This window comes from Lissotriton vulgaris, chromosome 6 (genome assembly GCF_964263255.1).
Source record: "Lissotriton vulgaris chromosome 6, aLisVul1.2, whole genome shotgun sequence".
Lineage (NCBI taxonomy): Eukaryota > Metazoa > Chordata > Amphibia > Caudata > Salamandridae > Lissotriton > Lissotriton vulgaris.
The window spans coordinates 1,004,793,869-1,004,808,638 of record NC_141694.1 but is presented as its reverse complement, the minus strand read 5'-3'; the positions used below and the strand labels follow the sequence as shown (position 1 = coordinate 1,004,808,638).

General features: G+C 41.9%; 1 protein-coding gene across 18 annotated transcripts in view; it reads left to right on the top strand.

Moving 5' to 3' along the window:
- The window catches only part of AFDN (afadin, adherens junction formation factor), a 2,152,715-nt gene that overhangs the window by 432,898 nt on the left and 1,705,047 nt on the right, over positions 1-14,770 (top strand). For 9 of the 18 annotated variants that reach the window (XM_086927060.1, XM_086927059.1, XM_086927047.1 and 6 more), the window contains exon 9: positions 8,350-8,394. The exons of the other annotated variants lie outside the window; for them this stretch is intronic. In XM_086927060.1, the coding sequence (XP_086783186.1) occupies positions 8,350-8,394 (45 nt within the window). The remainder of the gene's footprint in view (positions 1-8,349; positions 8,395-14,770) is intronic. 18 annotated transcript variants of the gene reach the window in all.

Below are 14,770 nucleotides of genomic sequence, written 5' to 3'. Positions count from 1 at the left end.
ACTATGTCTGACATATATTGAGACCGCATATCTTATAACCTGATATGAACACTATGGGTCATATTAACATGAATAGGAAGTTCTCTTCATAGGTGTGTGAGATTAGAGCTAGAAGTTATGTTGCTATGGAAGAGAAACAATAGAAAAAATTGCATTTTGAGACAAAAAAGAAAAAGGAAAACAAAAATACTTCACTCTTGTGCTGTTTTTCCCAAAAATTATCCAAAGGCAGAGGGGGGATATTTTTACGATGACAATCTCCCCCCCCCCCCTTGTTCCATTTGCATAATCTATGATTGGCGTGATTCTGGATTCAAACGAACATCGCTGAGATGATAACAAGGTTTCCTGGCATCTACCTTGAGGGCAGTGGGAGTTACCATTGTCACTAAGTGGGGTCCGTCGAATCAGTGCTGCCTTGATTTCCGGACAAAGTTGCATATGAAGACAAAATCTCCTTTGTGCACAATTGGGTGGTTGACTTCAGCAAAGGCGCACTTCTCCTTCCCTTTGGCTACCTGTTTAGAAGTAAACTTTGCAGCCTTGAAAAGTTCGTAAAGTTAAATATGCATTTCATCATTTAGGATTCCTGATGAGGTTTTGCCCTGTATATCTGAAAGAAACAGGTTAGTATTAGATTCCTTACCTTAGAATATCCCCAGGCGTCAGTCTGGATCCGGAAACTTTTGCGTAGCAGTACCCCTGCGCGTCGGTAGGCGTCGTCTGCAGGCGTCCCCTGCGGCTCCGCGTCCGTCGTCTGCGTCGTGCGCCGTGATGACGTCGCTGGAGTATATAGACGCCGCCTCCGCGCGCTGACGTCAGTTCTTCTTTTTTCCGCGCCAGTTAGCGCATATCTGAAGAGCAGTACTCCGGTCTTTGACAAAAGTTTTGAATCTTTTTTGATAATCTCTTACGGTGCCGGTAGGATGCCCGGTTTTAAGAACTGTGACGACTGTGACCGCACTACTGCCTGGACAGTCAAGTCCGGAGGGATGGCTTCTTTGGCCGTTCTGTCCTCCAGGACTTTCTGGTGTAGGATTGTATTGGTTCGCAGACCCACCACCGGGGTTGGTATTGCTGGGGTATCTATTCTAAGGTAAGGAATCTAATACTAACCTGTTTCTTTCAGATGAACAAGTTACTTACCTTCGGTAACGATATATCTGTAAGAAACAGTAGTTAGTATTAGATTCCTTACCGCCCCACCCATCCTCCCCGTTCTGCGAACTGATACCTAGGGTTAAGGACATCCCTTTCAGGGCCCTAGTTTCAATTGGCACCAGTGTTGGTTCTCACATGGCTCTGCGTGTTCTGGCGCGGAAAAGCTGTGTACAAAGAACTGACGTCAGCGCGCGGAGGCGGCGTCTATATACTCCAGCGACGTCATCACGGCGCACGACGCAGACGACGGACGCGGAAACGCAGGGGACGCCTGCAGACGACGCCTACCGACGCGCAGGGGTACTGCTACGCAAAAGTTTCCGGATCCAGACTGACGCCTGGGGATATTCTAAGGTAAGGAATCTAATACTAACTACTGTTTCTTACAGACATATCGTTACCAAAGGTAAGTAACTTGTTCATTACTTCTAGTTAATGAGTCTACCTGTCACTATCTGGTAGGGTGTCAGGTGATTGTCAGAACTAGGCCTGTTTCTAAGGGAAAAGAGTGCCAGTGGTAGGCAATAGAACCACTTCTTGTGCAATGTAGCACATAGCTTGCTGTTCTTACTCTTGAATAGGACTTTTAGTCGCTCAACAATACCTTTACTTTAAGGCTGGTACACAGAGGATAATTTATTTTATTCTAACATTGTCATAATATATGTGAAAATTTGTATTAACAAAGTGTATGCCATTGTCAGATCTTATCCCTTCTGGAATGCCCCATCGTGGAATCAGTTCAGGAATCAGAAATGTAGCAGCTGAATCTGAAAGAGACTGTTGGTTATAGATTCATTACCTTAGACTGTTAGTTATAGATTTCTTCCCTTAGAATTACTCCCAGGCATAAAACTACATCTGGAGATTTTTTTCTCAGCAGTAGCTGGTAGATGGGGTTGGTTGCCTGCGTCCATCATCGTGGTCGCCAGGATGACGTTGTGGTGCCTACACTGGTTACAAGCACCAGGGAGTTGGGAAGATATAGTGTGTGTCACACAGACAGTTCATCAGGAGATCGCATGGTGGAACAAAACAAACATAGCACAGGCCAATTTTTCACACAACTAACTCCAACAATGACCATCACAACAGATGCCTTCCAGATAGGATGAGGAGCGTACATGGAAAACCTCAAAGTAAGGGGTTTGTAAACACGACATGATGCCGTAAAGCGCATAAATTTCCTGAAGTTAGAGTCCGTGTTCCTAGCCTTAAAAGCCTTTCAGAAAGAGCTCTACGGAAAGAAAGTGTTAATACAAACAGACACACAACAAGCATGTTTTACATAAACAAGTAAGGGGGGACACAGTCTTTAGCACTCTCAACTCTAGCTAAACAACTTTGGAGATGGGCAATCCCAAAGAACATAGACATAATAGCAATACTCCTTCTGAGCAGACAAATGTCATCATCCCACGAGTGGGAATTGAATCAAGTGAAACTCCACAAAATGTTCAAGAAATGGGGAACTCGCAAATCAACCTATTTTGAACACCCCACAATGCAAAATGCCAACACTCACATCCAGGCAACCTTACAATCAGTTCCTGGGGAATGCGCTATATATAGACTGGTCAGGGTTATTTGCTTACACTTCCCCCCCATACTAATTCTCCAGAGGGTGATCAACAAGTGCAAGATTAGCCACATGACAAGGATTCTCATTGCATCACAGTGGGCGGGACAGACGTGTGTCTCCGAGATAATGGAGATAACTAAGGGTGGGTGCCAAATTCTGTTCCGCTCGAGGAACTTGTGAAATTTCGGCATTTCCGCATTCTGCGCTGAATGCGAAAATGTCTAAACTTCCCCAATCTGCGACAGAACGGAATTCGGGGGCATGAAGTAATATTAAACCTCACCAGGAAGTGTGACTAGGAGGCTGCTTTCTCCTCATCTGGTGTTCTGATCGGTCTCTAACCCTTTATAATCAAGTGGCATGTGAACTCTCATAGGAATGGAAGCACTTATAGATATAAATAAAGCAGGTGTCCGAGTTGAAGCTCAAATTCAGTGACTCATTAATCAGCTCAAAATATTTGTGAGCACTGTTGAGGCTAGGCAGGTGTGCTTTCTCCCCATATCTACTGTCTACAACTAGCTGGAGTCCTTGATGGAGGTCTTTGCATCCATGAGTTTCTCGAGCGCAATCCCTGTGTAGTTCCTGTGACCAGGAGACTGCTTTCCCCTCATCTGCTGCTCTGATCGGTCTCTGATCCTTTATAATCAAGAGGCATGTGAACTCGCATAGGAACGGAAGCACTTACAGATATAAATAAAGCAGGTGCCCGAGTTGAAGCTCAAGTTCAGTAACGCATTAATCAGCCCAAAATATTAGTGAGCACTGTCAAGGCTAGGCAGGTGTGCTTTCTCCCCATATCTACTGTCTACAATTAGCTGTAGTCCTTGATGGAGGTCTTTGCATCCATGAGTTTCTCGAGCGCAATCCCTGTGTAGTTCCTGTGACCAGGAGGCTGCTTTCCCCTCAGCTTGTCAGGATTCTCCCTAACACAAGGTCAGCAGGTGTGCTAAAGTCAAGAAAACAGAATTGGAACCCAATCACTTCCTGGTCTAAAGCATGGAATTCACGGAATTCCAAGATGGCGAACAGCACTGGGAAGTTAGCAGTCTAGTGTTCTAGGGCATTCTAGAGCGGAGCTCAGGTGAGGCGCGCGCTCTCTCAGAGTTGCGCACTTCACCGCGTATCTTGCCCGAGTCAGTTGAGGAATCTTAGTGAGCGCCAGAAAAACGTTCGTAGAACGTTTAGTCAAGAGTTATTAGAGTTCGTAAGGTTATCAGAGAAAAGGAAATTCATATGCTATTCCCCAATAAGTGACTGACGTCGTTTTGGATGAAGAAAGTTCTGACAGGAAAAGCGTGTCAGAGAGATTCAGTTGCAGTATCCGTCAAGGTCGCAGTGTCAGCAGCGTGACCGAAGAACTTCGTAGAGCGAGCCGGCTCGCCGCAGAGACTACAAGAAGGCATGCAAGTCGGAAAGGAGCAGAACTTCGAGAGCCAAGTGATAATTAATCATAGAACTGTACAGTACAAGTGTTACAAGCAATAAGTAGACTGGGTCAAAGCTAGACAGTGTTGTCACCGAGTCTTCTATTGCTTATCATCTACAAGAACTTTTAAAACCTACTAGAGAAAGTTTGTTGTTAAGAAGCCAAACTGAGAAACAAGATATCAGAAGATATAGACTCTTATCTGAAAGTAGTGAGAAGTATCACTTCATCAGAAAAGGCAGCATACCTGAAAGAAATAATAAGAGTTAGAACTGAATTCCATTCTGGTCAGAGACAGTAATAAATCTGAGGAGGTTATACAGACACATCACTAATAAGAGAAACATTTAAGGATATGGAGTTGCAAATAGTGGTAGGTTAAAAATACCGCATTACCTACTAGAGCCAAGAAAGAAAGTAGAGCAGAGTACTAATAACAGTATTGATTTCTTTACAGTGAGATTAAGACACTATAGGCAATCCAGATAAAAGAACCTCCCAGAGTAATAAGAAGAGAAGCAGGTCAACACAGTCCCATGGGTATGTTAAAAAGACATAGGAGGAAAGAGTAGACCAGGGAGTAATTATAGAGATTCACAGTATCTTTGTATGTGCTTAGTATTCACAGGAATCTTGATAGGCAGACAAGAAGCCTGAGGAAGATTCGCTGGAGTATCGAGGGACCTGGACCAGTCTCTTCTGTGCTTTTCTTTTCTTATGGTTATTTTCTCCACTTTTCCCCTTCCCTTTTTCTGATTGCTTGGAGTTACGATAACACTCTGACTCCGATCGATTGGAGAGAGGGAGTCGGAAAGTTAGCATCATCTGTTCCTTTGCAAGTCGACAAGAGAGACCCAAGAATTGGGATTCGTGGAATCTGACACAGCTGCTCTGCTCGGTCTCGGACCCTTTATAATCAAGACACATGTGAACTCGCATAGAATCCCTGCCCATTCGATCCCGCCCCACACACACTAGCGGTAGGCAACGTCTTCCCGCCATTTCCCCACTATGATGGACAGCTCATTTAAGGGACTGCAGCAGCTTTCAGCGCGGTGACAAAGTTACAGACACATATGGTCACTGGAGACAACTCTTCTGTCCCTTTACGCAGCTGTGGTGTAGGAAAAAGGCAAGCACTATATATCTACCCAACGAGGTAGCACTAGTAGAAAATACTCCAGTTGAGTAGAGGTATGGCACAAAACTGTGGTATCTTCTTGGTAGATATCAGGGCATGATTAATTCTGGCACGATGCTCGTCTGCCCCTGACTCCCTGAGAGTGACCCTGCAGTGACCCTGCATAGATTACAATGGGCACAGCAAAATCTCCGCGAGCAGACGAAATTCCGCATGTTCTCAGAGATTTCTTGCCGTTTCGCAGAATTTTGCGGCAGGCAACTCCGCAAATTCCGCCCACCCCTAGAGATAACTCATGTAACAGTGTACAAATTTCCAAAAAGGCAAGACCTATTAAAAATGCAAAACGGAAAGGTACTTCACCCAGAACCACCTCAAACTGCCAGAAAGCACAATGGCAGTGCTAAGAGAAGCTAGAAAACCAATGACCAGAAAATGTAACACAGCAAAATGGACAAAATACTCTCAATGGTGCCTTAAAAACATCTTTAAAAAATCACAAGGGAAACAACAGTTCTAAAGTACCTAATGCATTTACTACAAAGTAAACTAAGCTCCACATCATTAAAAGTACACTTAGCAGCACTTTTAGCTTATACAAGAGGCGAAACCGGGAAACCTTTTTTCACTTATCACGTGGTCAAAGGGTTCCTAGAAGGAGCAAAAAGAATAACACCTCCAAAGATGATCCAGCACCCACATGGAACCTGAATATAGTGCTCGCACAGCTGATGAAAGCACCATTCGAACCACTACACAAAGCAGTGCCACAAATGCTCACGCTAAAAACAGCATTTTTAGTAGCAGTTACATCTCTACGTAGAGTTAGTGAATTGCAAGCACTAATAATGCAGGAACCCTACTTCCAAATTCACAATGACAGGATTGTCATGAAAACAGATCTACACTTAATGCCAAAGGTGGTATCAAAATTCCACATAAACCAAACTATAAAAATAACAAGTTTTTTTCAAAAACCAAAGATACAAGCAGAGAAAGCATTGCACACATTTGATTGAAGAAGAGCAGTCATATATTACATTGAAAGAACCAAAGAATACAAGAAAACAAAGCCATTCTTTGTATTTTTGCTGACAGCCTTCTAGGATGACCAATAACCAAAAACACCATTTCAAGTTGGTCTGCACAAGCCATACAGTTATGCCACAAACGAGCAAGACAAACATTATAAGGAGCACCACAGGCTTACTCAACAAGGTAAAAAAAAAAGGAGCAACAGTCGCATTTCTAGCAAATACTCCAATTCAGAAAATTTGCCTAGCAGCATGGTCTTCAGTGCACACGTTCACAAAACATTACTGTGTGGACAATCAGATGAATGAAGAAGCACAAGTTGGACAAAAGGTCTTGCAACATATATTCACAAACCAGCGCTCATCTTCCACCCCACCAACACAAGACTAGCAAACCGCTACAAAGTCTATGCATAGCATGTGAATCCAGAAAAGATTCACGCAGCAAAACGTATGGTTTCTTACCGACTGGTGTAGTTTTGTAGCTTGAAGAATTTTCTGGATTCACTAGCAAACCCACCCTCCTCCACCAGAAAGAATCCGAAGATGGCGACTAAAGGTGGGAGCGTCAATGTCACAGAAAGACAGCAAATGGTGGTATGTCAATGCCCGCCAACAATAACCAAAACAAAAAAGGGGAAAAAATACTACAATTCTGGACCCAACCACTAGATGGCAGAATAATGCACAGCATGTGAATCCAGAAAATTATTCAAACTGCAAAACTACACCGACAGGTAAGAAACTATACTTTGTCCTCCATTTTTTAGTCACTTTCAAGTGGTGACCGCTCATGCACTTTTTTTTCTCAATATGTAGTCTTCTATGTAATGTGCTCCGAATAGCTATGCTATTTTCCTTCCCTACTCTGTTGTTCTTTTCACTTTTCTACTGATGATGATCCCCTCATCATTTTCAGATGTGACTGTGGAATTTCCTGGGTCCAACCTTTCTCAAACTAAAATTATCAACTTGAGGATTTATTTTAGCCAAAGAGCCTCATTTTTCAAACTGTGCTGAAGTAGTATTGATAGTTAATTTGGTAGTTATGTGGTTTAGTTGACAATCATATATCTCTAAATCCAGAGGCAAGATTGTCCAGTGGCAATCACAGGGAAAACAAAATTATATTTAAAAGTAAACTTGAGCCAGTCGCTGCAAATATGCTTAAACGCTTTTTAACAGATTGTGGAATTTATAACTTCCTCTATATGCTAGGTCTCATTATAATTATTCTGTATTCAGCTGCACACGTAGAATGTTCTGGCTGTTAATCTTAAGTAGCACTCAACATTTTAACTAGATGTAATGGCAATTTTAAAGTCATATAACATTGATCCTAATCTGGGCCGTGCTCATTGCACTTTCATGCCTTAGTTAAAATAATTTCTGCCCTAAAGAACAATAATTAATTTGCCTTCCCTACACTCATTGGTTATGTTGATGAGTTTGTAAATTTATCAATAGAGAGTGCTTCTCTGGAAAATGATGGTTACTTGGTAAGTAGCCCTTCTACTTGTTGTCTTTCTCAAGTACACTTTTTTTAAATCCTAAACTGTGCCCAAAGCGGGAAATGAATGGTCTTAATGTAGGGATGTTTTTAAGAATGGTGATTTGATTATGTTAATGTTTTTGTGGTTGTTAGGGATAGTTATTCATGGTCAACTTCTTGTAACCTTTGTCTTGTGGCTGATTCAACCACGTTGTTATTCCTTAAGCTGGTTTCTTTCATTTCCTTAATTTATAATGTTGGGATCACCTAAAGTCAGTTGCATTTCAGCGAATGCAATGGGCCCTATTATATACCGTTTTGAGCCTGATCAGAGTGTGCATGATAAAATACAATTTCTGTAATTTAAGATGTGTGTGTTTTAAAGTTTCACTCTTTACTCTTTACTATCTTCTTTCTCTTCCTTGTCCTCCTCTGCATGCTCTACATTGTCTTTGTTCTACTGATCATGCCTTTATCTTGGTCCGGTCTGTGCATGTGTACTAACCCCAGGAAGAAGGAACCATTTTGCCTACTACAACTATCACATGCATGAAGGTAACTACGTTTTTTCTTTCTTTCTTTTCATGTAAAACAAGTAGATTATCTTTATAACTTGCAACTAATAGATAAGTAAGTTAATGTATGTGCCCATGAAGAATCGAGCCTTGAACAAAGTAAACAGTCTGACAATTGTAGATTTGCAAATGGGGCTTTGGTTCTTCTCCTCTGCCATTCCACCTCTATCTGTAGATGGAATAAACTTGCTAAAATTGTGTTTTACTACTTCCTGAAGGAGTTATCTTTATGTGAAATGATACCTGGTCAATTTCTTTGTGCATGTTTCTCCCTCTTTCCTTTACACTTATCAATTTTTACATTTCATTTTTGATGCATATTGTTTGGTCATTTGATAGCTATACACTAATATGCATGGATTTATTTTCCTGTATCATGTGAAAATATCCATCTACCACGTTCTCCTCCGATCTGTCCTAAAAAATATCATTGTCCTTTTAATGATTAACTGTGCATTTTTATTTTTTCTTTACACATACAATCTCGTACTACATTTTGGCCGGGCACTCCCTGAAGGACAAAACCACACTCCCAGCTGTTTTGTTCTAGTGCGTTATTTATAGTGTCTGCATTATAAGCGGCCTCCTGGCGTTAAAGGTAGCATCATGAGGTAGCAAGGGCAGGTCAGATCCCTAAATTATTTTACAGAATCTCCAGAAAAAGTGTCCTGTCATCCCCAAACAACCAAAGGCTATGTGCTAAAACTGTTGTCACTTTCTCAATGGCAACTGTGTCGCAAAGGTGGGCCATCCAGTCTGTTAGCCTGCATCGCACGGCGAGTATGGCCTTTAATGCTGTGACTAGGGCCAATGTGTTAAGCGAAAGAACACAATCACCCCATCTAGCCCCTACCACCCAAAAGGGAGGTAGCCCTAGTATAACATCTCCAAGTTCTTTTGTCTTTGAAACTCAAACATCTTGTCTAGTTGTCAAAGGATCTCCTCCAAGTATTTGATAATCTTTTGGCAGTACCCTATTAAATGCACAAAGGTACCTGTTGTACTGCTGCCCCTCTATCAGCTGTTCCCCTTCCCTTTGTCCCACAGGGCCAGTTTTTCTTGGGTGTGGAACCAGTACATGAGAAGTTTATATTGTTTTTCTTTCCCTTAATGTTGCAGATAGATGTGGGTCAAGTCATGTAGTGTGAGACTTGGATGGTCCAGATAAAAGCGGAAAGAGCCATTCACAAAAAACAGCTAAAAGATGTTGACCAGAGGGCGGATAAAACATTAAGCTCTCTAATAAGCTTCATTACCTGTTTTTAACAATAGCAAGGCTGCTTGTCATTATTCAAAATATAATCCTACGACCATAGGCATTTTTAACCCCCCAACCCCCTTTTTTCTTTTCAAGTCTCCTTGTGAAAAACCTAAGACAAATACCCATAAGTGGGTTTGAGCCCGCCCATTACCAGTGCAAATATACTAGGTGAAGACTCGATTATGAAGCATGCCGCTTGGAAATGTGATTGACAGTCTGCTAAAAACAGGAGTTCAGCCCATGTGACAAGCAAACATGACCTAATGCAAGATGGCCGATATTGGCCTTGCGTTTGTCATTACCCTGGCTTGTTTTTTAGGTCTCGCCTACGCAGCGCGCATGCGCTGCATAGAGGGACCTTTAGCCGTCGTTCTGCTCTTTTTCAAAGCACATACGAGTGCTTGTGGTGGCATCCACCTGACGGGAGTGCACAGGGGCGTGCCACAAGCACGAGTATGTTCTTTGAAAAAGAGCAGACGGCTCGACATCCTTGCTCTTTCACTTTCGTTCGTGGTAAGCGCATGCGCGCATCATTCGCGGGCTCACCTCCTGCTCCCTACCTCATCTCCCTCTCTCTCCTCGCCCACACGTCCCTCTCTCTCCTCGCCCACACGTCCCTCTCTCCTCGCCCACTCGCTCCGCCCTCTCCTTTTTGAAGACCGCTTGTTTTCTTTCCATTATTTATTCTCCTCTTTTTTTTTTTAACCATTCATGTACATTTAAAGTAACTGCCTTTGGGCTACACAATTCAAAGCCAGTAGCTTTTTTTCTGTCAAGTTATATTTCCTGTGTATTGACAGTAAATAGAAATTCTGTCTCTTTTAAAAGACATTTGTCTGCTCAGAAGTGCCCCAATATTTCTATTGAAAATATATCTAATGGTTATTTTTTCAATTTCAAATGTCTTTTTCAAACGTATGACCACTACGTTTAGGAGCCGTGGTAGCTTTTTTTTTTCTTTTCATTTTCGTGGCATATGCTTACAGTAAAAAATAAACTACGCAATCACAGCTCAGCAAGCCTGCCAAGGCCATTCCTATGTGATTTGCCGATGCTTGTTCTACTGCGTGTTGGTTAGGTGATTGTAAAGTGCTCAATTGATTTTCTGATATACAGTTCTTGTCGCGTTTTCAGTAAAGAAAAACTATCCATGAGAGTGGGCTGAGGCGGAGATTAAATAACAAAACGCCAAAGAAACGAACGCTCCATAATTACAGATTGTAAACACAAAACGAACAATGAAGAGTTCAGGTCCACCAGCAAAACAGAATGCGCTTTCTGCTCGTGAGCTTAAAGAAATAGTCCAAACACAGAGACAAGTGTGTTACCATATTGGCAGATGAGTCCAATGTGGGAAAGTAAAATGCCCTGATGAGAGCCCACAGAGACAACAGTGAGGCTAGAAACGCGTCGGTGCAGCGATTAATTTAGCTGGTCCCCCCCAAAAAAAAGGATCAAGAGAAAGGAATAAGAATTGATAGCTCACAAACATACAACAGTGTTCAAAACCTTGAAAGGAACATTTTCTTATTTTTGGTGCAACAAAAAAGAGTTCATTCTTTGTTCCACATTGGAATTGTTTTTATGTGATTGTATTGTAAAAGTATTGTAAAAGTCTTTATCATTGGTACGAATACGTTTTGGTTGTATGTATAAATGTAAATTGTGTTATGTATAAATGTACGTGCTATATGTCTTTAAACTGGTTGTTTAACTGTGTGAAGGCCAGATTCCTCACATAATGATAATCTAAAAAAACAGGGTGATTAAATAACCCAAATCACGAAAGGAATATAGCGTGGTTTATTGGAAAGTAAAAGAAGTGTAAGTGACAAGGATACCAGGTACATTTTTGTGTACACTACAATTGATTAATTGGGCATTGATCGCTCGCCACGTTAAAAAATACATAAGTCGAACATAACAGCAATTTTCAGGAAACTTTTTTGAAGCACTACTTTCATTGTGACCTTGTTAATTGTATTGCTTTGCGATGCCTCAGAACACTCTAGTTTCGAATGTTGTACTATGATGAATATTTTCTGTTTTAGAAAGTTCCATTAATCTTCGAGGCAGATGTTGGCAGCGCTGGCCAGAAGTAGCATCCGCGAGTTAACGCAAGATGTTTCCTCAAAGCATTTAGTAACCCCGTGCCTTATGTTCCACTTTTCCCTTTCTCTGTGACTTTGCTTCCACCATCTCAGTGCCCCTGAAGTGATACTGGGCGCGAACGGGTGCGTCCTTCGCGAGATAAGTATTTTGATAGTTCCTTGACCCGAAACTTCGGTACTCTTGAGAAACAATAAAGTTTTTGACCCAAATTCATAGAAAGAACCAGCTTATACACATAGACCCAGTATTGCATGAAGATGTAACACTGGCTGACCCTGAGCTCGCCCTGGCCGTAAAAGAAGATCTTCCTGCTAGGCAATTTCCGGCATTGACGCAGCATTTGGTATTTTGCGATCCCCAGGGAATCGCCCTGCCATTATATTTAATATCAAAACACTGTTCTCTTTTCTCGGCCATTGGACACGGTGACCGTCGTCCGTTTTGATCTAAAACAATTTTGCTTACTTACCCTTTTGTAAACAATACCCACAGTTTCCCACACTAATCAAACCATTTCCAAGCCCTGTTTTTCACACTTTGAAAATGTTAGCGTTTTATTGCTGAGTTAATGGAGTTGAGGCAGCACCTCTGCTTGTTTTTATTACTCATCTCTGGAAAACTGTCTGAGCGCTGCGCGAGCTTTTACAATTAACCACTGGAAAAGTAACCGTCTTATAAATGTGTGAAAAATAGAACATTAGTAACCATTTTCCATGCTTTGTTTTATATATATATATATATATATATATATATATATCTCAAAACACCAAGAGTGCCGGTAAAGGAGAAGACCCACAGCAGGTAAGTGATTTGCTGTAATTCTTTATTGGGAGTTGCCGTATTTCATGGAAAGCCGCTGTCACTTAAATCGCCAAAAGTCTGACGCGTTTCATGCTGACTGCATTTCTTCAGGGACACAGGCTTGACTGCAAAATGGCACCGGATTCTTTTCAGCACTTAATATTCATCAGAGTCTCCGCCTCCGTGGGTGTGGCCAGTACTTTGGCATTGTGGTACTCGTAGTGCTGTTTTCTTTCCCCAGTGGGCCATGAGCCATCGGCAGTAACTTTTTTGACTGTGAACAAGGACATCGGCCCGAAACGCGTCAGTTTTGCTTCTGCTCAGTTTGCCTTAATAAATCCTAATTTGCCTTACCTTGGATTCGTTTGGTCGTCTGTTCTGGTTCCTGGAAGCCGGGCTACAGTTTGACTACTTGTGTGTGTGTGTGTATATATATATATATATATGTATATGTATGTATATTGTAGCTCATTGTAAATTATTAACTTAACTGACTGCTAATGCAAGCCATACACCAAGTTTACAGTGTACACTGATAAGGCGGTGAGCCATGCAATTTCTCGAGTCGGCAGCATTGAATCTAGGAAAGGTTACTGTTATAATCTAGTAAGTGATTGATGCATCCTCTCTGTTCATGCCCTTGCCTTGCTGCTCAGTCTATGTGATGTCATCAGAATGTTGAGAGTGTTTGAGTGGAAGAAGGAATCAGTTGGTGTGAGGGGCTGAGCAGCGATGTGGCTGCTCCTGGTGGGGTCTCTTGATTATATCTTAATACTATGGATCTAAACTGAAGAATAAAGCTATGATCTTGGATACACTTATGGACTACGGATCTTTCATTATTTTAACACTGGCGACGATTTTAAAAGAACCTGCGTGCTATTTCTATGGATATGGACTTTCAAGAAATTAAAGGACTACAACCTATGGATTTGGAGAAACTTGGCACATCAAAGACCCCACCAGTGACCACAGCATCGGTCGCCCTTTCAAGTAAGTGCCAGTTTCTGTTTCACTGACATTACTTAACAATATTGGTCTGCTGTAATTTACTACAAGCTGTTTGGAGAGAGGGTACTGTGTTTAATGCTGAGAGTGTGCTCCCTGCTGCTCCAGAAGAAAGGGAGCGACGTGAAAATTTGAGTCCCAGTACTCATTAGAAAAGAGCATGTGGTTTTCATTTCTGGCCTGCCTCACTATATTGGATCTGCAAACTTTTCGTGTCTGGTATTTGACTCTGTACAAATCTAGAGAAAAGAAAACATCAACAAGTCTTGGTGTTGTGGGATGGCACAATCGACTGTTTGTTTCTCTGTTCAAATCGGAAGGAAAAAAGTAAACAGGTCAGGTGTTTGGTTTCCTGCGCCTCACATGTTTGGTTAACAGCGTCAAATAAATCAACAAAGCCATTTCCAAGTGCTTACTGAGTTAATGCTCGTGAATTTTTGACTGGGGGTTTGAGCACCTGCCACACTCTAGGGAAATCTTTATGGACGTGTAGAAAGGGACGCATCTGCCAGCGGCTATCAGTATGTTAATGCGCTATTTTCCTTTGCGGTTGGGCACTATTGAAAGAGAGCAGCGCAGGGATAACACATGTCCTCAAGAAGAAATCTGCATACAATTGAGACATTTTTGATGGGCTGGGACTACTTTGTATTTCAACTTTAATGGTGAACGAAAGCGCAGACTTTATATATTTAACGGCTATGCAGCATTTTATAAAAAAATTCAAGGGAACACGGGCTACTCACTGTTTCACGCCCTTATGTCAGAATGTCTTCTGTGATTCTTCTGTAACGTTTTTCCTTACGGCCGATTAACATTTTGCAGCGGGAGCATGCCAAGAGCCACCCGACACGCCGTCACTCACTTGCCACCATTTTGGATTGGTTTGCTGGATAGTCTGTCCGATTCTCTGTTTTCAATATTCGCTGCTACGTTATTTTCTGGGACATCGCACTTTGTTGGTGGCATCTTTACAGTTGCAGCGATATGACAGAACTCAATCGGAGCTTCGTTGGAGCAAGATTGGATATTTTGGAAATGGATCAACAGTGTCATCTGGGCACATTGACATTTCAGCTTGGAAGGGAATGATTATTTCACTTTGGGATGGTGAATCGGACATCGGATTTTCTGAAGCTCTACAAACATGACTCCTCAAGGTTTTCACTTCTTG